Consider the following 21,957-nt stretch of genomic DNA (forward strand, 5'->3'; position numbering starts at 1 on the left):
AACAAAGTGTAATTCATAATGTGTTTACAGACGAACAGTTCCAGTACCAACAGACCTTCCTGATCAGTCACAGTCACATCCAGCTGATTCGTCACCTCACGTCTCTCAAGCAGTCAGACAGACGTTGTAATGAAGCCCAAAATAATGGGGAAGTATATAAACTTTACCAAGTAATTTAAGGAAATGTTATGCAAATATTGTCATAATTATTGTGGCATTAGTTGTCTTTGAATTTGATAGTTTTGAAGTAACAGAAGGTTTGAACTCAGACTGGATGTTTACTTGATATACTCTCAGTGTAAATTGATTAAAAGTGATTTTAATGTAGTAAAATAATGTGTAGAATATATCAACAAACGTGTAACTCTGTTATTTTAGTTTAAGTATCAATTGTGTCAAATTAGTTTGAAATCTTTAGGGAAAAAAGGGTAATTGGGCCATTTTTCATTCAAATCTAATATTTTTGTAACCATGGAGACGATATAAGTCAGTTGGAGTAAACATGGCCGTCGTCTCTGTGAGGAGCACTGAGTTTACATGTGTTAGGAACTCATTAACATCTTAAATATCTAAAATCTGTTTGAATTTCTTCTCCAAATCTACGTAGTTGCCCTTTAAACTGAGAGGTAAACATTTAAATTATGACATTAAAATTCTCAAATCTCATAATTATGATTTCTGTATCTTCATTATGACTGATCTCATGTTTACTGTTTTAAATCTCCTGATTATGATTTTTGGTTCTCACTTTTAATCTCATCATTTAATTTTTAATCCCAATTTTAATCTCATAATCATGACTAAACATGTTTTTTTTTCTCATTAAGATTAGATCTCGTTACTTTTTTCTTCATCAGGCAGAAATTAAACTGGACTGATTCTTGTAACATCGTCTTTCGATTAAGTCGCCTGCTCGACTTCTGTTCTCTTCTTCTATTGGTCCGATCTGGTCAGCTGACAGGGCAGACGTGTCATGTGACCAGCAGACCGAGCCTGTGTTGACCTGACAGCTCCTGGTTCTGTGGGTATCGTCGGTTCTGGCTGGTTCTGGTGGAATGTCTCCTGGACTCGCAGGCTGATCTCGGACTCGTGTGAACATGTTGGAGGCTCAGCGGCCGGAGAGCAGCTCCACAGAGGTGTGCGTCATCCCGGAGAACCAGCACTGTGGACCGGTACCGGACATCCAGAGGGCTCAGCTGGCTCCTGGAGGCTCCCTGCTCGGATGTCTGGGGCCCCGGGGCCGGCTGGTGGTGTGGGACCCGGCGGACAGAGAGGCTCCTCCGGCTGTAGAGGAAGAGAACCACACGGAGTGAGTCCGACAGGAGGAGCTCACTGCAGCCTTCCTGGTTTCAGAACTCTGCCTGCGGGCTGGTTCTGGACTTCCTTATCACAGAACACACTTAATATGTAACATAAATGAAACTAAAGTCGGGAAAAGACACAAGGAGTGAAATTAAGATTGATTCAGGCAGATGTCGACGTCATAATCGATGCAGAGCTGAAACTGATGTTACTGTTGTTGACTGGACGTGACTTTGGAGGATTGTACGGAAGCCCTGAGGGGACAGTGAGGCTGTGGCTGTCTGGTCAGTTATCAAAGTCCGATCTAAAGTATTTTGTTCAGGACTTGAGATCTGGTGGAGTTTATTTTATATATATTTTTATTTAATATATTTATTTATATTTTCTTATTTTTCTTGGAAAAACATGTTTAAAAAGTGTAAAAAGACAAATCAGTAGAAAGTTGTATATGTTTTTATTTGTCAAATTTAAAGTAAAACTTTATAAAAAAAAATAATAATAATTTCCTAAGAAGATTTTTTTTCCAATGTGTAGAATCGACCATGAAATCTCAAGAATTTTTATTTATCATTTTTTTCAGGATAATCTTTTTGTTTTCTGTGTTTGGAACCAAGTGACAGAAAAATCTGTTGAATATTTTCTTTTTTGAATATTTTTTTGCTTTTTTATTCTATTCTTTCTTTTGGTTCCACATCTTTTATCCTGAAAATTAACAATAAATTCACATGTTTTTATTAAAATAATGAATTTGGAAAGATTATCCGCAAAAAAAAAATGTTTCCACCAGTTCATAAGTCATAAACACAGGAGAGAAAATCATTGAGATCAAACTTAGAAGAAAACATTGTCGCTGGCCCCTCAGGGCTTCCGTAGTTTGACTCTTTTCACCATAACAAAGCGTGCATGTTGTCTCCAGCACGCAGTTGATCTACACTGTAGATGACGGAGCGCCTCCATCTTCTCTGTTTCCAGCTTCTCCTGGGAGGAGGTGGCCGTCCACAGCCGCAGCATCAGCAGCTTCAGACTGCTGGCTGTTGGAGCTCATGGTGACCTGAAGCTGCTGGAGGTGGAGGCGGAGCGATCAGCCTCCATCTCTCTGCACCGTGTCTGTGAATATCCTGCAGACCGCCTGCTGCAGACCGTCAGAGACCAGGACCCGGGTCAGTACCAGCAGCCCGCCATCATGTGCATCCACAGAGGTCTGAGGCTGACAGTCAGAAACATTATAACACTACAGCTTGTTGTTGTTTGTGTGTTCTCAGGTGTGTGTGAGCTGCGGTCGGTGCGCGTGTTGTCATTCGCTGCAGGCCGCTGCTGCGTGCTGCTCAACAGTGATTGGCTGCTGCAGCTGCAGTGGCGGCAGACGGAGGCGGAGCCGCAGACGTCGTCCTGCTGCAACATCCAGCTGACGGACGGAGACGGACGCTCTGCCGTCAGCCACTGTGTCTGCAGAGACTTCCTGTTCGTCCTCAGCTCCTCTGGACTCACATGTATCCTCGACTGTCACAGCTGAACACGACCACTCACTGAAATAATACAAGTACAGCAGCTTTTCTCTTAAAGGGGCAGTATGTAACTTTGAAGAAGAAATTCAAACTCTTAATTTTATTATTTACAGTATTAATGAGATGCGAACACAAACTTTGTTCCATCAGTGAATAAACCAGCTGCTCTCAGAGGAAAATAAGCTCCCAGAACACTGTTTAAAGATAGAAAGGTGGCAGGGTCCGCCACATATAAACAAATGAGATTTTGATTATTTAGTTTGTTAAATCAGCCAATGATTGCTCATTTAACTAAACTACAGACTGCTCCTTTAATGACACTTAAACTAAACTTTAACCTGCTTTAATCAAACTGAACGTCGTGTGATGAAACTGAGATAAACTGATGAGACCGTCTTTAACTGCGACCTCCAGCTGTGTATAACGTCTCTGATGGCCGTCTGCTGGCCAGCGTCGACCTCCCCGCCTACCTGAGCTCCGGCCTGGCAGATGACGACCTCAGCTCCTCCCCCTCTTCCTCCTTCTCCTCTTCTTCCTCCTTCTGCCTCCTCCAGGTGTCAGCTGATCTCAGTACAGCTGTGGCCGTCACTCAGTCTCACGCCGCCATCGCCGTCGACCTCGACCACTACTTCAGGTCTGCGTTCCTTCTTTTCTGTTTTGTATCAGCGGGCCTGTTAGAATCAGACGCAGCGCCGCCTCTCAGCGGGATGCGAGCAGCGACCACAGAGGCGTGAAAGAGTGAGAGCACGTTAAAACGATGACACAGCACAAGAGATTAATGTGGCTTCATCTGCCCGCTGAGCGGTTCTGTTTGAGGCGACACGTCTCTGCGGCCTGTATATCTTCAAACCGACTACGGAATCTCACCGGATCAGTCCCCCTCGACAAACAGGAGCCCGCTGTGACTCATCTGCATGTTAATCAGACACAGATTGAGTTTGTTCTGCTCAGAGATAAAAAGCAAACACACGGTGATGTTTCTGTCCTGCAGGATGTATCCGGACCACCTGCTGTGTGCCGCTCCCCCCTCGCGGCCCGCTCTCCGGCCCGAGCACCAGACGGACCAGGACAGCCTGTCGAGCTCCAACTGCAGCCGGGCCGCCCTCGGATCGACCTTCAGCACCGACCGGTACAGAACTGTTTGGTTATAGAAAATACAAAGTGTTCATTATTTCTGAATGTCACTGGATCAGTCGGGTCCAGTGAGATCCTTTAAAACAAACGCCAAGCGTTTCAATGAATGCATGAAGACTTTTTAATTGTTTATAAAGAGACGCGTGACACCTCCATCAGACTTAATTTGACTTGATTCAACAAGTTGTTTAAATAATTAGCAACTATTTTAATGATTTAACAACAGTTTGAATCATTTTCAGCAGAAATGTCAGATATCATGATGATCTGCTCGTTTCTTTGTCCAGAGAGAAGAAACTGAAGATTTCTCGGGTTTTAAACTGAATTTTAAAGATGCCAATCGCGTTTTTTGACATTTGAAAATAATCTTCTTGCACTATTTTAATTATTTCAGACGAACGGATTAATGGTGGAAATGCAACATGACTCTAAGTTCAGAATTCTTGTTCACCTTCTTCTTCTTCGTCCTCCTCTTGACCTCTGTTCCAGCTCCTGGGAGGCTCGTCTGGCCTCCATGTACAGCAGAGCCCAGCAGGCTGCAGCTCCTTCCTCCTCCTCCTCCTCCTCCTCCTCCTCCTCCTCCTCCTCCTGGTCCTCCTCGCTCCCCCACACAGGGGCGTCCCACCAGGCTCCGTCCTCGGCCCACAGCAGAGTGCCTGGCGGTGGTGTGACTGTTTCTTTCTCCGTCCCCGAGTCGTCCTCTCCATCTCTGCTCACCGTGTCTGAGTTCTCCGCCCAGCTGACCTTCGTTTCCCCCGGCAACAGACAGACCACTGTGGCCTTGTGGGATTTAGAGTCTGGGAGTGTGAGTTACCACCAGGCGGAGGACGAGGCGGCTCCGGTTCAGCGCTGTGGAGAGAGACAGCACCGACTGCTGCTGAAGAGTGAGTCAAGCAGCAGCAGCGTCTCATGAGAGCGCAGAGTGAAAGAGTGAAAGGAAAAACATTCATAGTTCTGTTTTGGATTCCTGACAGGATTTAATATCTACCAAGTTCATGGAGCTGTGGGGAGTCGTGACACGACAAAGCTCCAGTTTACAAAAGACACATTGTGTTCTGTTAAACTGTTCCTTTTGTTTTGTCTCCACAATAATTCGATTAACTGGTGATTTGATTTCAGATCTCTGCCGTGAAGTTTGGACTCAAATACAGAAATTAGATCCAACAAAACAAAACAAAACACAAAATGTGATGCTCAGAGTTAAAGCTCGGCTCAGTCGTCACAGTGTGGAGGAATATAATGAAACACCTGAACAACACAAACTCTAATCACACATTCATTCATTAGTTTACAATGAGCTGCAGCCTGAGGCTCATTCTAAACCCTGCAGGCTTTCTAACAGCAACACAGTTTTCAGTCAGTTCCCCTGAACAACAAAGAAAGCTGAACTGTCTGTCTGTCTGTCTGTCTGCAGAGGCCGGCCTGTTCCAGGTCCTGTTCTCGGTGTCCCAGCAGGACTTGCTCAGCAGGTTGATGCTGTTTGGCAGCGCAGCGACGGTGGACGCAGTTTGTCACCTGAACAGCTGGGGGCGCTGCTCCATCCCCATCCACGCTCTGCAGGTACGAGGCAACGCTCAGCTGCACTGGTTCCTTCTAAAGACTGTTAGAAATGTCTCTGGATGACCTGCAGATGAATGTTTGGATCAACGCGTCTCTCTGCTGTTTGTTTGGCAGGCTGGACTAAAGAACCGTCAGCTGGACACGGTGGATTTCTACCTGAAGAGTAAAGAAAACCTCCTGAACCCTGCAGCCGACCAGCCGGCAGCCTCCGGACTGAGTCTGACAGACAGTACGCACACAGACCTCATCAGTGTTAATGATCACAGTTAATGAAGCAGCGTAACAGTCAGAGACACGTCACTGTTGTCTGTCATCAGAAATGTTGTTGTGTCTAAAGCTGTGTGTTTGTGTGTGTGTGTGTGTGTGTATGTGTGTGTGTGTGTGTGTGTGTGCAGGTGTGCAGGAGTTGTGTCCTGCGTTGGACCTGCTGTGTTCGGCTGTCAGAGACTCCAACAGTGAAGCTCAGAGCCGACAGTTCTCTGAACAGCTGCTCAACATCACCATGAACTTCGTCAGCACGCAGATCCGCTCGGTTCTGTCCAACACACAACGTAAGACAACGCACACGCACACACACACACATACACACACACACACACACACACACACACACACACACACACTGCAGCTGGTCTGTTGTGTCCACAGACGAGGACGCAGACGTGCAGAGCTGCGTGGACGTCCTCGACCGTTACGTCACTGACCTGAGGAGCTACATGAAGAGGTTCCCCTGGCCTGCAGGGGGCGACACCTCCAGCACCAGTTCTGCTGACCCGGCTCAGGAGGAGGCTCAGGGAGACGAGTGGGAGCAGCTGCAGGCGGAGGTGACGTGTCCGGACAGAACTCTGTCAGAGTTGTTGTTGTTTTATTTTTGTCTTCAGGGACGGAGAGAGAAATGTCCCCTCATGTGTCAGAAGTCTGTGAGTGTGTATGTGTGTCTGTCTGCTGCAGGAAGTGGTCCGTCAGTCCATCCTGACCAATCAGATCCCCAGAGCGCAGGCCGTCCTGCGGAGGCGGAGCTGTCCGGAGCAGCGTCTCCCGGCTCTGAGGATGGAGGGTCTGCGTCAGGTCTTCTCCTGCCTGCAGCGCCGAGACCTGCAGACCGCCAACACGCTCCTCACCAACATGGTCAGAACCTCACAGCTGCACATGTGTTAAAGGAATATTCCAACATTTAAGGAAATACTCTTTGAGCTTTCCTTCCGAGAGTCAGATGATCCGATGATGCCAATCTCATGTCTGTGTTCATGTCCGGACATGGTTAGCTTAGCTTAGCATTAAGACTGGAGGCAGGAACAGCTGGCCTGGCTCTGTCTAAAATTCCTAAATAGTCCTTCAAGCTAACATTAGCATCCCGTTATTGGTTAGCTTCCACCGAAAACACTGCTGAGAATTTTCCCCTTAAAATCAAATCAAATCAATTCAAATTCACTGACACGCTGAATATTAACCTGAAGTCATGTTGTGTTTTCAGGGCTTCAGTGTGACGAAGCAGCTGCACAGTATCTGTCTCTACACCGACGACAAGGACCTCCGGGAGTTTGTGGTGAGTTCACAGAGAACAGGACCGACAGCAGGATGTGTCTGTTGTCATCGTCAGCTACGTTTACATCATCTTTATGTACACCGTTACAATGTATATGTGGCCTCTGATTGGTTGATTGATCAGGTGGAGGAGCTGTCAGGGCGGAGTTGTTTCCCAGAGGAGCAGGTGCAGAGTGTGGCATTCATAAAGGAGATGGAGAGGCTGGGATCACTTCCTGCCGCCCGCTGCGCTGCAGATAGCGCCGCACACAGGTAAAGAGGCTGCACGCCGCGTCACCATGGACAGGTTTAAACTCTGTATTAGTAAATAAATATTCAAAATAATTAAGTAATTATTTTAAATCATCGTAACAGCACTGTGTTAGCGTAGCCACTGTGGTTAAAAAAAATTGTTTCCTGTTTTTTCCACAATAAAAGCATCCATCAGCGCTTTTAATGTGAAGCAGCACAGCAGAAAATGTTGGGTTAGCATTAGCGTTAGCATTAGCAGTAACTGTTGTGATGGGGTTCAAAGGAGTCAGCAGTAAAATTCCACTGATTCATCCATTATTTCCTGTCGGTCGCTGTATGGAGGCGGTCTGAGAGAAACAGTGTCTGCATGTGACAGACTGCTGAGTGTCGAGCTTCAGTTTGCTGAATGCTTCCTGCTGCGACCACATTGTGGCTTTGTGTGTTAAACTTTAATGTCAGATCTGTATTCTCTCGAACAACATGAGTAAATGAGCGCGACAGCAGCGACATGAAAACACATTAAGATGCATGAACATACCACAGCACCACTGAAGAGCTTCAGTCCTGTTAATGATGCCGTGACGTCTCTGAGCCTCTCGGCTGGTTAACTTCTCTGATTCTTTTTGTTCCACCTCTCTGTCTTCTTTAAAAAACACTTAATTCCCTCCAGCGTCTGTCGTCTTTATCTGGAGTGTGTAAAGCTCCTCTGATTCTCCTCTTTATCTCCCTTCTGTCTCATTCTGTTCACACCTTTTGAGAACGAGGTCACGCCCGGCTCATCTGTTGTTGCTCCCTCTGCACAGTGTGCTTCAGATGGAGGCTGGAGGTGAGGAGGTTCTGGAGGAGCTGGCAGGACAGACGAGGTCTGAGGAGGAGGGGGGGCTCTGGAGGAACCTCCGACTGGACTGGGTGAGGAACTGGGACCAGAGCTGCCAGACCGCCGTCCTCCTGTCCAGACTCCAACACACAGGTAAAGTCCAGCGGGCCTCTCAGCACCTGCAGCAGCTCCTCAGAGTCCAGATCAACTCAAACTAAAGTGTTCCTGGTTCCTCAGAATTGAGCTCCTGTGACTCAGCGGTGTTGTGGTGTTACCTGACCGCCCTGCACGACCGGCGCCGCGTGGTCGACTGGATCAACTGGCACCAGGAGACCAGCAGCGCCCCCCGGTGGCCTGAGTTAACCCCAGAACTGGTCAACAACAACACGGCCTGCAGCACCTACATGAGGGAGAACATCCTGGACCTGCTGGCCCGGTACAGCAGCACCGTTCACCACATCACATCATGTCACTGTTCTGTCTTCACGGCGTTGAGGTTCTCCTGAGGTCACATTCTGCTCTGACTTCCTGTTTGTTCCTCAGGAGAGGTGTGTTCGTCCCGGAGGAGCTGGCCGACCTGGAGCAGCTGTTGTGGAGGCTGGCTCAGGGTGGAGGTGTGATGGCTTCATCTCCACCCGTCCCTCAGTACCGCTCCCCCCTCGGCCTGGACCTCCACAGCCTCTTCATCACCTTCTGCCTGGACCGCAGCCTGCAGTACCTGCTCTACACCTACCTGGAGCACTACAGGTGTGTGTCCACCTGCTGACGTGTGCTGTTAACATGTCTGTATCTGAAACATCAGTTTGTTGTTTCAATGAATCTGATTCTGTCCTTCACAGGTTGACACCCAGAAACTGTCCCCTGCTGACCAATCAGAGCCTGTCTGAGAGCCAGCCCTGGTTTGAGATGCTGGTGAGGATCCAGGAGATCACCAGAGATCTGTCAGGTACCAGACTGCTGCAGGACCGCTTCTCTGGCTCTGTGCCACCCTGAGCTGAACCACATTTCTCTCACAATACGTTCTCTGACTGTGTCATAAAAGAAGTTGAGGTGATATCACAGTCCGACTCTTTCATCTTCAACGGTTTAAATCAGACAGAACAGAGTTTCTGATGAGTCGTTCAGCTCGTTTCTCTTTGTTTCATCATTGCAAGTTGAAAAAAAACATCAGAAGTTTGAAGATGTCTCGTTGGACTCGAGTGTACAAAACATGATGGCAGCTGTTTTTTAAACATTCAATAGTTTCTGTCATTAACTGTGTGTTTAGAGTTGAGAGCAGAATGTGCTGTGGGTGTTTATTCCTCCGGAGCTGGCCGGCTCTGGAGGAACACTTTGTCACTTTGTTTATTGTGACTGGCTCTCCGTCGTCCGTCTGCTCCTCCAGATCCAGGACTGGTCTTCCAGGCCAGTCTGACCAGCGCTCAGGTTCTGCTGCCGGGCAGCCAGGCGTCTCTCAGCAGCCTGCTGCTGGAGGGACACAGCCTGCTGGCTCTGGCCGCCATCATGTTCGCTCCCGGAGGAATCGACCAGGTAAACACCAGCTCAGCCGCCTGAGTTAGTTGCTTGTAGGATTATATGAGTCATTTCAGAATATTCTTCTTTTGTTTAATGCAATAATGATGAAGTGATTTTAAATGAAGCCTGGAGGCTGAGTTTGAATCATAAACAGAAGATTGCTGCGACTTGTTTTGTTTGGATTGAAATAACAAAGACAGTAATTTATGCTCTGCTCAAACAACCACATGAGCTCAGTGAGATGATGTTCACACACCGGAGGACAAACAGTGACCTCGCTCAACATCAACTTATATCACGTTCTCTCTGCGGGCTGAACATGATTTGCTAATACAAACTGTAAGTGGGTTATTAGAGGCCAAACTCCAGTTTAAGAAATAATGAATTCCTCATCAGAGACTTGGACGTGGAGCTTTGATATCCAGCTGTAAAGATGTGAGTTCTTGATGCATGCGGTCAGATGTTGGACACAGATGAGCACTAAGCTAATGTTTTAGAAGTTAGGTAGGTCAAGCTCACCCTCTGAGGATTAGAGAGTTTGCAATTCAGCGCTGGATGCATGTTTAACTTTATACAGTCTGCATCAGCGTCTGCTCGTCTGGATCGTAACACTGAATCTCTCTTGTAAACACACTGCAGCCGATGATGTTCAGAATATTTACTGTGATTCTCCCAGAGAATATGTAGACAGAAGAGTAACTGGGAAAAAAAACTCTCAAAGTGATTTCCTGCCTGTTGAGATCGATCTGTGATGATGTGATGTAAGAGATGATTTGCCGGTTTGGTCTTGAACCGTTGTCTGCGTGCGTCCTGTGAACAGGTGGTGGTTCAGGGTGAAAGGTCGGGCAGGTCGGACAGGACGGTCGACCCGCAGCTCCTGAAGATGGCTCTGGCCCCCCACCCCAAACTGAAGGCCGCCTTGTTCCCTGCTGGGCCCCGAGGAAACAGCCCGTCCTCCGACGTCTCCGTCTACCACCTCCTGCAGGTATGCTCACACCTGCCAGCCGCGGTCCTCATTAACATGTTAAAGCAGATGAGTTCATCCTGTGATCACGCTGCTCTCCTCTGGCAGAACTCAGCTTGTGTGCATCTTGTAGGAAAGTTGAACACATTATCAACGTGCTGTTATTTTCTCCAGGCGCTCGCTCCTCTGGACCCGTCCAGGCTGTTCAGCTGGCAGACAGCAAACACCCTCAACTCCACCGGTGAGCTCAGAACACCAGCTGGAGAGGGAAAGTTCACAGCTCGTCCGGTTTAAACTTCAAGTCTTCAGATGCTCCGAGATCACAAACTGAACATCAGAAACTAAACACGTTAGCTTTGCCACTGTGAGCATGTTAGCATGCTAACGCCAGTTCACTCTGACTGTGACTCTCCTCCACAGAAACGACGGAGCTGCCTCATTTCTCCAGCCCTCACCTGGTCAGCAGGTTCGCTCTGGTGGAGAACCTGGACTTCCTGTTTTACCTCCGTCATGGCCGACCATCCTTTGCATACGCCACCTTCCTCGTGCATCAGCTGAGCGGCGGCGGTGACGTCACAGTAATGTGAGAATGACGGGCTTTAATACAGCTGCTCAGCCCACAGAGGGAAGAGAAAACTAATGTGTGTGTGTGTGTCTGTGTGTGTGTGTGTCAGGCTGCAGCAGGCCGGGCAGCAGGTGTACCGGTCGGCCCTGCAGTGTTTCAACGTGCCGTCTGTGACGTCGGCGGCCGTTTGTTTCTGTGAGCTGCTGGGAGCCTGCAGCCTGAAGCTGAGGGTCGACATCAGAGCCATGAACATCATCCTGCAGCACTGGAGCCAACACAACACACACACCGGCCCCACACAGCATCTACACACACTGGGTACACACACAACACACACACCGGCCCCACACAGCATCTACACACACTGGGTACACACACAACACACACACCGGCCCCACACAGCATCTACACACACTGGGTACACACACAACACACACACCGGCCCGACACTGCATCTACACACACTGGGTACACACACAACACACACACCGGCCCCACACAGCATCTACACACACTGGGTACACACACAACACACACACCGGCCCCACACAGCATCTACACACACTGGGTACACACACAACACACACACCGGCCCGACACTGCATCTACACACACTGGGTACACACACAACACACACACCGGCCCGACACTGCATCTACACACACTGGGTACACACAACACACACACACTGGGTACACACACAACACACACACCGGCCCCACACAGCATCTACACACGCTGGGTACACACACAACACACACACACAACACACACACACTGGGAACACACAAAACACACACACACTGGGTACACACACAACACACACACCGGCCCCACACAGCATCTTCACACGCTGGGTACACACACAACACACACACCGGCCCCACACAGCATCTACACACACTGGGTACACACACAACACACACACCGGCCCCACACAGCATCTACACACACTGGGTACACACACAACACACACACCGGCCCCACACAGCATCTACACACACTGGGTACACACACAACACACACACCGGCCCGACACTGCATCTACACACACTGGGTACACACACAACACACACACCGGCCCCACACAGCATCTACACACACTGGGTACACACAACACACACACCGGCCCCACACAGCATCTACACACACTGGGTACACACACAACACACACACCGGCCCAACACAGCATCTACACACACTGGGTACACACAACACACACACACTGGGTACACACACAACACACACACCGGCCCCACACAGCATCTACACACGCTGGGTACACACACAACACACACACAACACACACGCACAACACACACACACTGGGAACACACAAAACACACACACACTGGGTACACACACAACACACACACCTTCCCCACACAGCATCTTCACACGCTGGGTACACACACAACACACACACCGGCCCCACACAGCATCTACACACGCTGGGTACACACACAACACACACACCGGCCCCACACAGCATCTACACACGCTGGGTACACACACAACACACACACCGGCCCCACACAGCATCTACACACACTGGGTACACACACAACACACACACCGGCCCGACACTGCATCTACACACACTGGGTACACACACAACACACACACCGGCCCCACACAGCATCTACACACGCTGGGTACACACACAACACACACACCGGCCCCACACAGCATCTACACACGCTGGGTACACACACAACACACACACCGGCCCCACACAGCATCTACACACACTGGGTACACACACAACACACACACCGGCCCGACACTGCATCTACACACACTGGGTACACACACAACACACACACCGGCCCGACACTGCAGCTACACACACTGGGTACACACACAACACACACACCGGCCCCACACAGCATCTACACACACTGGGTACACACACAACACACACACCGGCCCCACACAGCATCTACACACACTGGGTACACACACAACACACACACCGGCCCGACACTGCATCTACACACACTGGGTACACACAACACACACACCGGCCCCACACAGCATCTACACACGCTGGGTACACACACAACACACACACACAACACACACACACTGGGAACACACAAAACACACACACTGGGTACACACACAACACACACACCGGCCCCACACAGCATCTTCACACGCTGGGTACACACACAACACACACACACTGGGTACACACACAACACACACACGCTGGGTACACACACAACACACACACACTGGGTTAACACATTGATTTGTCTCTTCAGTATCTAAAGCTGTGAAGCTGGCGGAGGCGGAGCCTGGAGCAGCGGAGGAGCTGATTGGCTACCTGGAGACTGCAGTGACAGACAACCTGGAGCAGAAAGGCATCAGCAGGTAACGGTGTGTTCATGTGCTGTCAGAATAATTGGAAAAAGGTTTTTTGTGTGACAGGAGAAGTTGTGTGTGTGTGTCAGGTCGTCGTACGAGGCGGCCCAGGAGTGGGCGCTGCCGGTTCAGTTCTGTCAGCTGCACAGTCTGAAGCTCAGCTCTGTTTATCCCGCCCACTGCGCTGCAGACGGACAGTTCATCCACTTCCTGTTGTTTGTTCAGCTGCACAACTTCCCAGCCGAGCAGGTGAGCACACACCTCACACCTGAATGCATCACGAGACTCAAAGTTAACTGGTCCATCATCTCGTAGAGGATCTAAAACTTCATGATTAATCACTCAACATGGTGCATTGTCAGTTTTTGGATGTAATTTCTACTGTGATGTCATTTCTGTCATGTCCAGCTTCTTCCTTTGACCATATTTGGTTCTTCCTCCAGGTGAGGTCATTGGCAGCTCAGTTTGGCCCCGCCCTGCAGGCCCACCTGAGTCTGGCCTTCCGGGACCTGCAGGTGTACAGTCAGAGGAGGAGCTCTGAGGAGCAGTCAGCCTCTCTGAGCACGGAGGAGGTCCCTGGGAGCCCGGAGCACCACACGGAGCTGTTCCAGGTGCTCCTGCAGAGCCAGGAGGAGGCGGCGCCCTGCAGGTACCTGCTGCAGGAGGCGCTGGTGCAACGCTGCCCAACGCTGGCTGTAATGGCTGCCTGTCAACAGGTAACCACATAAACTTCACTGCTTCTGTTAAACTCCACCAAGAGATGAAAGTTCTCTGTGAGACTTCTGTGTTGTTGATGTTAGCAGACGTAACGTTAGCTACTGTTGCTCTCTGTTAGCGGAGCGGAGAGAGAAACTGAGACGAGACACTCAAAACATAAAGTCTCATCGTTCAGACTCTCGTAGAAAAGTCCTGCATAAAGAAATCAACAGTCAGCAGCTTTAAACATCCTCCATGAATCGTTCTCAGGCTCGTACAGACGCCTAAGAGACGGTCTCATTTTCATGTCACGTTACAGTCTGCTCACATTCAGCCAATAAAAAGTGATTAATACATTTAAATTACCAAAGATTATTACACAGTTGCATTATCATGTACTGACTGAGCTTCTCAGTCTCTCATTCTGATGCCTGTAATGTGAGCTGTCACTGAGAGAAACAGAAGATGTAGACGGGGCAGAGTTATGAGTTATGAGAGAGATTTAATCAAATCATTCAGATGATTTAAAACTCAGTGAAGGCAGCATTTACAGCTGCAGGTGAAACACCTCCGGGCCGAATCGTCTCATAAACAAACACAATGTGAGTCGAAGCAAAACAGCAAACGAGGCCGAAGTCCGAGCAGAGAATCGACCCAGAGTCCTCAGAACATTCTCCTCACCACAGGACAGAACGACTTTATATTCTTTGGATGTACTTTTATTGTATTGAAAGATCTCTGAACATATGCAGCGCTGCATGTAGGGAATGTTAATGCTCAGGATGTTTTGTGTGTGTGGAGTCTCAGGAGAACACCGGCGCTGCAGACTGATGTCGAATGTTTAATGAACTTTATTCAACAATATTTATTCAGACAGTAAAATGACACGTACGAGTTTTGATGTAGTAAATACTAAACATCTTTCTGGAGACTGAAACACAGTTCAACCCTGCTTGATTGACAGGGGGCGGAGCTACTGCCGTGCCTGTGTGCGTGGGTGCTGACCTCCGTTGATGATGTCACTTATGGTGAAGCCACCTCCCACCTGCTGGAGGCCCCTCAGCACCACGAGTGGACCCTGCATGACCTGTCAATCATCTGGAGGGCGCTGCTGGGGCGGGGCCTCGTCAGGCCCCTCCTACGAGGCTTCCAGCTCTTCCTGCCAGTAAAAACACTCTCTCTTCTTCTTCTTCTTCTTCTCTACGAGTGGTAGATGGCTGGATTAGGATTAGAGCTGCATCCTTAACACCATATTCAAAACACTGTGATGCTCCCACTTTGCCATCTTTTCTCCCAGAATATATTAAATCTTTTTATTGGGGAAAAGTCTTTTTAATATGCAGTTTATTGAAGTTTTTCATGATTCTGTCCTGACTGGTTCTCCAGGGGTTTGTTTGTCAGGTTTGAATGTTTTAAGAACTCTCCCTGTTAACTGATCAGACACCCTCCTGTCCGTCTTGTCTCTCAGGACTGTCCTCTGGTGTTGGTGCTGAGGATGTTTGAGTTGTGTTGTGACTACAGGAACTTCTCTGAGGCCAAAGCAAAGCTGCTGGACTTCCAGAGGACCCTCATAGCTGTGAGGAAACACACACATCTGCTTTTCCTTTTGCAGATTCTCTCAAAATTAATTTAATATGAAGTAATTGGATGGATGGAGAGCTGGAGCCGTGTTCAGCCTCCTAGTGATGAAAATCTCCTTAGAATTTTTTCTTAAAAGTTAAACTGGATCCTTGTCAGAATAAAGTTATTCACTTATGATTTATTCCCTCCTCGCTGATGCAGCTGAGGAACGGTGGCCCAGCGCCCTCCAGTGGACTCCCCCTGCAGTGGGTGGAGAGCCAGGCGTCGGTGCTGCTCCTCACTATGCTGCAGCGCTGCTCCTCCCAGTACGACCTCCACCGGCTGCTGCAGCTCCTGGCCGACGTCGACAAACTCCTCAAATCCAACGGTGAGACCAGAGAGACCATGACCGGTCCTGGAGATGACAGGGATCAATAATTAATATCATTACAGGATTCATTAGCAGCTGAACAAACAGCATCGTCTGTAGGAACATGTTTGTCTCACCTGTGTGTGTGTGTGTGTGTGTGTGTGTGTGTGTGTGTGTGTGTGTGTGTGTGCAGGTCCAGACTTCAGGAAGCTCAGTCAGCTCAGTCAGTTGCTGCAGGGGTCAGAGGTCAGCCTGTCTCCCCGGCTGCTGCAGAGCTCTTCTCCCTCCGTCCAGCAGGAGGAGTTCCAGGCTGCGGTGGACGCTCTGCAGGCCCGGGGCCGCTACAGCCAGGCCCGGCAGGTGGCCCAGCTGGCCGGCCTGTCCGTCCACCGCCTGCTGCTCAGCCAGGTCTGATCCACCACGCAGCGCACAGCGAGAGTTACTTTTACATTTTTTTCATTGTCAGCTGTAGTGTTGATTGAAACATCTTGCGTTTTATGATGTTTGACAAAGCAGATGTTTCTGTCGTCCATGCAGCTTCTCCAGGAGGTGAACTCCCAGAAGGCCAAGCGTCAGTGGAGAAGGTTGGAGACGCGAGTCAGTTTCTGGAGGAGATGTCACGAGCAGCTGAAGGCCGACGGCACTGATCCAGAATCAGCCTCCCAGTTCTTCCTGTCCCAGGCTGACGCTGGGAGCTCGGACTCCTCCGAGGCCGCGGAGGCTGCGGCCGAGCTGCTGGACATCCAGGATCGCTGCCTGCTGCTCTGCCTCGCCGCTCACTGGCTCTCCCTGCTCAGCCCGGCTCCTGTGGACAAACTGGAGAGCCTGGAGAAAAAGCTGTGGATCAGCCGCGTCCGACGCCGCGTCCTCACCGTCGCCATGGAGAAGGAGAGTGTTTTCAACCTGCCGCCCGCCATCACACATGAAATGAACACCTACGAAGTGCTCATGAAGGAGTTCTCCTTCTCCAACATATCAGACCTGAACACAGAGGGCTGTCTCAGTGTGGAGGGACTCCCGGGGCCCCCTGGGGAGCAGGAGGAGCCGAAGATCCACTCAGCGCTGAGTCCGGAGGAGAGGAGCACTCTGACCGAGCTGATCGGTCAGTTACTAGATGACGGTAGTATTCACGAAGCCAGTCGGGTCTGCCGGTACTTCTCCCTCCATCACCCGGACATGTGGGTGGTGCTGCGCTGCCGAGGTCTGGCCTCCGGAGAACTGAACCCAGAACCACAGGAGGAGGCAGCAGAGGCTCCGCAGAGGACCGGCATCACCAGCTGTGAGCTGCACTTATATATGAAAACTCTTCATGACCTGCTCGTATCACAGCGTTCTGCAAACTGTTCAGTTAAAACTCTCTTTGCATCATCAGGAGGAATAATAATAATAATAACTCTGATTGGCCGATACGCTTCCATCTGAACATTTAAGCTGCGTGATGGTTTAAATCTCATCAGAGCTTCTGAAACAAGCTGCTGCTGAACAAAATGTGTTCATATCGTCTCTGAATCCTCACTTGAACACTTAGTTGTGTATTTCATTTATTTCTAGAAAGAAAACTAAATGAAATTCTTATTTTAAAGTTTTTAGATAATTATGTTAGATATGAAATTATTAAAAACATCTCACAGGATCAGGACACGATGAACCAGCTAATAGAACCACAGCTGAACATCTTTCTCCTCCCTCTCCTCCTCCTCCAGCTCCCTCCATCAGCAGCCTGTTGTCCTTCGTGATGCTCCCGCTCCCTGACGACGAGGTCGCCGTCCAGCTCCAGAGACTGGTGGATCAGTGTCGCCATGGCAACAACTACTGCAAACAAGTCCTCAGCCTCCACCAGCTCTCCAAGGTACCGGCCGGTCCAGCACATACTGCACATGCTGGTGTCAGCACCACAGGTCTGAGTGTGTTCTGTCCGTCTGTCCCGTCCAGGAGCTGCAGTGCTCCTTCAGTCAGATCTGCGGGGAGGAGCCTCGCTCGGTTCTGGAGAAGCTGCTGCTGTCGGACCAGCCGGAGCGCTTCAGGAAGGCTCAGGCCTTCATCAAAGCTCAGGGTCTCTCTGCAGACGCCGTGGCCGAGCTGGTCTCCTCCGCTGTGGTCCAGGCGCTGCTGGCCTCCAGCCAGGAGCTGCAGCCCGGTGAGATCAGAACCGCTGCAGTCTGCATGGGTTTTATATTGTATTCTCTGAAAGACACAGGTTTGTTCTGATGGATGCACAGAACTTTTTTCTTTGGGGAGTTACATTAGGCACTTCTGAACTCTGTTTACTCTCAGCTCACATTTTATGAGCTTCTCTTAAACACCAAATTCACTCAAAAGGTAAAAATCACAGCAATCATCTCACAAAGTAGAGTAACTGAAATCTTAACCTTCATCTCAGGATGCTGCTGAGGATGAACCGGTACTGACAACAACCATGATATTCAAACGAAATAATATATTGCTATCATGCTAATAATAGATATATGATAATATCGTGTAAAGAATCCAGAACTTCTTGAATAGTTTCTTTCTGTTCTGACTGTGTTACAGTCGGTGTAACTGATTCTGGTGTCTCAGCAGAGAGGCAGGTCTTCAGGCCGTCGGAGGGCCGCGACTCGCTGGTCCAGCTCATCAAACTGTGTGACGATCCGAACCTGGTGGGAGTCAAACTGCTGGAGAACCTGGAGGCGGTTCCACTGCGAGACCTGAGCTGCAGTACGACACACACACACACACACACACACACACACACACACACACACACACACACACACACACACACACTCAGTTAGGGCCTTTTCTTTAATTCTCAGCTAACTAGAATGGCACTCAGTAGAGTGCATACCTCCGCCCCCCTCACAATGTTAGAGAAAGTAAGAGAAATGTCTGGATCAGCACCAGAAGTGACTGAGGTCTGTTCTGGGCTGAGACCCGTCCTTCCTGCTGTCCTGACACACATCGTTCCTCCTCCTCTCTCCTGCAGTCGTGGAGCTGCTGGTCGTTGCTCACGACTGTTTCAGTCTCACCTGTAACATGGAGGGGATCGTCAGAGTGCTGCAAGCCGCCCGTCACCTCAGCCACACCTACCTCGCTCCGGGAGAGCACTACAGCCTGCTGGTAAGCCCCGCCCACTGACCCGCTGTGTGATAGGACCAGAATTATATTTCCCGGTGGATCGACCTTCATATGGCACAGCCCTGTAATTGTGATATTAGCTCAATGATGCTCAAAGGTGTGTGTGTGTGTGTGTGTGTGTGTGTGTGTGTGTGTGCAGGTGCGTCTGCTGACAGGTATCGGCAGGTATAATGAGATGACGTACGTCTTCGACCTGCTGCATCAGAACCATCGCTTCGAGATGCTGCTGAGGAAGAAAGTGGACACAGACAGAGGACAGGTGGACACACCCACACACACACACACACACACACACACACACACACACACACGCACACACGCACACACACACACACACACACACACACACACACACAGAGGATCTCTCCAGTCACACCTGAGGGTTAATCTCATGTTAGATTATGTCATTAAAGGCTTTTGTTCCCAGCGAGCAGGATCAGGCCCCGAGTCTGCAGGAGTCTGATGTTACTGTAACTAAAGTTTTATCGTAAACGATCAAACTGTATTTATTGTAATAAGAAAGATCAATTACATCAACAGTGTCCATCAATGTCAAATCCACAGCTGAGTGAGTTAAAAGTTTAAAAGTTTGGTCGTGACTGTATTTTATATTTTGTTGAGTAAAGATGTGAATCTACAGGAGAAAACACAGAATGTCTCTTTAACCGAAACGCATCTCAACCTCAATTTTTACCCATCACTTCCTGCACAGTTTCATATTAAAAGCCTCTGAAGACACAATCCCTCCAAATTTGTTTTGTTCTGTTTTTGGTGTGAAACTTTTGGTGTGAAGCGTTAAAAGAAAAATAGCAACCAAGCAGTGACTGAAATGTCAGTTTAATTAATAAGTTAAATGAATATTGTTGAATTGTAAATGAACATTATGATGATTTAACCACCTGAGACATTTCAATAACTTAGTTTTACGTAACTAAGATTTACATGGATCCAGTTTCACTCCGTCTGAACTCGTCTGAGCGTCACAACAGTCGCGCTTGCCTCCACATTGACCTGATCTTGTTCCTGTCGCAGAGCTCCAGTCTGAAGACGGCTCTGCTGGATTACTTAAAGCGCTGCCTCCCCGCAGACAGCGAGAAACACAACATGGTGGCGCTGTGTTTCAGCATGAGGCGGGAGATCGGAGAGAACCACGAGATGGCTGCCAGAACTCAGCTGAAGATCATCGAGTCTAAGGCCTGGGGTGAGCACCAGAACCAGCCTGAGAGTCAGAGCACTTCTGGTTCATCAGCCTGTTGTTGTTTCTGACCTGAGCTTGTGACTTCTCTCTGAACAGTCGTCGATCCAGAGCTGAAGAGTTCACTGGTCAAAGTGTTGGGTCTGCTGAAGGACGCAGCAGAGAGCTTCTCCAAGGTACAACAACGTCTCTGTACGCTGTGGCACGGTTACGATTGTAAAAAGAAAACAATCTGAGAAGAGCTTTTAGGATCTGTGATTCTCCTCCTCTTGTTAGCAGCTAGCTTATTGTTAGCCTGCAGCTGCACTTGTGTGCATCGACTCACTGGTACCGGAAACACCGTCAGCATCAGAGATCCTCTATTTATTCATTTTGGAAGAGGGTTTACTCGTGACAGATTTAAGAAACCTGAATTTATGACAAACCTACCTTCTACCTTTTTTTTGTTTGATTTTGTGTGTGTGTGTGTGTGTGTGTGTGTGTGTGTGTGTGTGTGTGTCCAGGACTCGTGCGTGCGTCAGGCGAGTCGTTGTGTTCGGACAGCGAAGCTTGTGGCTCTTCAGCTGCACTTCCTGAACCAGGGATCGGATCTGCGCGTCATCAACCTGCGACCTGCAGAGCTGCTGAACGCCGTCACGTCGCTGCCACGATGTTACCAGGTCAGTTCACGTGATGACAGACTTACAGCAGTTAACATACTTGAAGTAGAACATGACTGACACACCGTGTGTGTGTCTGTCAGGTGTTCGTGGTGTCGGAGGCGTACAGCTACAGTCCAGACTGGGCAGAGATCTTGTACCAGAAGGTGATCCTGAAGGGAGACTTCGTTTACCTGGAGGAGCTCAAACGCCACCGTCCGCTGACCTCCAGCCTGTTCGAGGACATTTTCAAAAAGTAAGTCGGTGTGAAGCAGCGTCACTGACAGTGATCAACCTGAAATCATCTGATCTCATCTCACCTGTGTGTCTGTTTCAGGCTGGACGGAGCTCCAAGCAGCGTCACTTCCAACGTGAAGCGCCTGCTGACGCACTGTGATGATGTGTACAGCCGCTATAGGCTGGCCTACCAGCAGAACCTGTATGATGTCACCAAGTCACTGCTGCAGGACGCCAAGACCTCCAGCTACCTGAACGACAGGCTGGCCAGCTGATCGGCTGACTGACTGACTAACTGGCTGCACGTCTGATAACAATGTTTAGTACTTATTTATGAAAAATACAAAATTGCCTTCTGTCTTCTAACCTGTCTTCTGTGGAGATGAACTAAAATCAGATAGAATAATAACTGAATAGAATCTGTTTCTATTAATAATCAACAAAGACAAATGAAATGTAAACTTTAATGTACCGTTCAAAGTCAGGATTCACAAAACCTTCATAACAGGATGTGATGACGCTGTAAACATTCACATTAAAATCACTTTATCAACAGTTTTGTGTTGAATGTTTTGGCTTCAGTGCTGCAGATCAACAGATGTGTTTATAATCCAGCTGTTCCTGGAGCTCTGTCAC

The 21,957-nt window shown here is 49.0% G+C and overlaps 1 protein-coding gene across 3 annotated transcripts; it reads left to right on the top strand.

The window, feature by feature from the left end:
* Positions 1-952: 952 nt before the first annotated feature.
* Positions 953-21,876, top strand: spg11 (SPG11 vesicle trafficking associated, spatacsin). Of its 3 annotated transcripts, none has more exons than XM_030426525.1 (40): positions 953-1,309; positions 2,275-2,462; positions 2,565-2,792; positions 3,222-3,441; positions 3,799-3,936; positions 4,431-4,825; positions 5,356-5,501; positions 5,616-5,730; positions 5,897-6,052; positions 6,150-6,325; positions 6,453-6,629; positions 6,976-7,047; positions 7,171-7,298; positions 8,081-8,247; positions 8,332-8,530; positions 8,638-8,841; positions 8,934-9,040; positions 9,479-9,624; positions 10,430-10,594; positions 10,748-10,814; positions 10,994-11,156; positions 11,248-11,456; positions 13,409-13,517; positions 13,598-13,757; positions 13,952-14,224; positions 15,169-15,369; positions 15,673-15,780; positions 15,987-16,152; positions 16,328-16,542; positions 16,672-17,413; positions 17,838-17,983; positions 18,067-18,271; positions 18,667-18,831; positions 19,100-19,233; positions 19,391-19,510; positions 20,284-20,452; positions 20,546-20,622; positions 20,950-21,105; positions 21,189-21,340; positions 21,422-21,876. In XM_030426525.1, the coding sequence occupies exons 1-40, from the start codon at positions 1,098-1,100 to the stop codon at positions 21,594-21,596; spliced, it is 7,251 nt and encodes a 2,416-aa protein (XP_030282385.1). In that variant the 5' UTR covers positions 953-1,097; the 3' UTR covers positions 21,597-21,876. The 3 variants fall into 3 exon arrangements, with proteins under 3 accessions (XP_030282385.1, XP_030282386.1, XP_030282387.1); XM_030426526.1 differs by having other exon boundaries at positions 18,694-18,831; XM_030426527.1 differs by having other exon boundaries at positions 18,697-18,831.
* The last annotated feature ends 81 nt before the right edge of the window (positions 21,877-21,957 follow it).

Source organism: Sparus aurata, chromosome 8, assembly GCF_900880675.1.
Source record: "Sparus aurata chromosome 8, fSpaAur1.1, whole genome shotgun sequence".
NCBI classification, from domain to species: Eukaryota; Metazoa; Chordata; class Actinopteri; order Spariformes; family Sparidae; genus Sparus; species Sparus aurata.

What these genes read in the sequence shown, in the direction of transcription:
- spg11 (XM_030426525.1), top strand. Translation starts at nt 1,098, where the DNA reads ATGTTGGAGGCTCAGCGGCCGGAGAGCAGCTCCACAGAGGTGTGCGTC. An exon ending in CGGACTGAGTCTGACAGACA is followed by an intron (nt 5,731 to 5,896) that starts GTACGCACACAG and finishes GTGTGTGTGCAG; the next exon opens with GTGTGCAGGAGTTGTGTCCT. An exon ending in ACACGCTCCTCACCAACATG is followed by an intron (nt 6,630 to 6,975) that starts GTCAGAACCTCA and finishes TTGTGTTTTCAG; the next exon opens with GGCTTCAGTGTGACGAAGCA.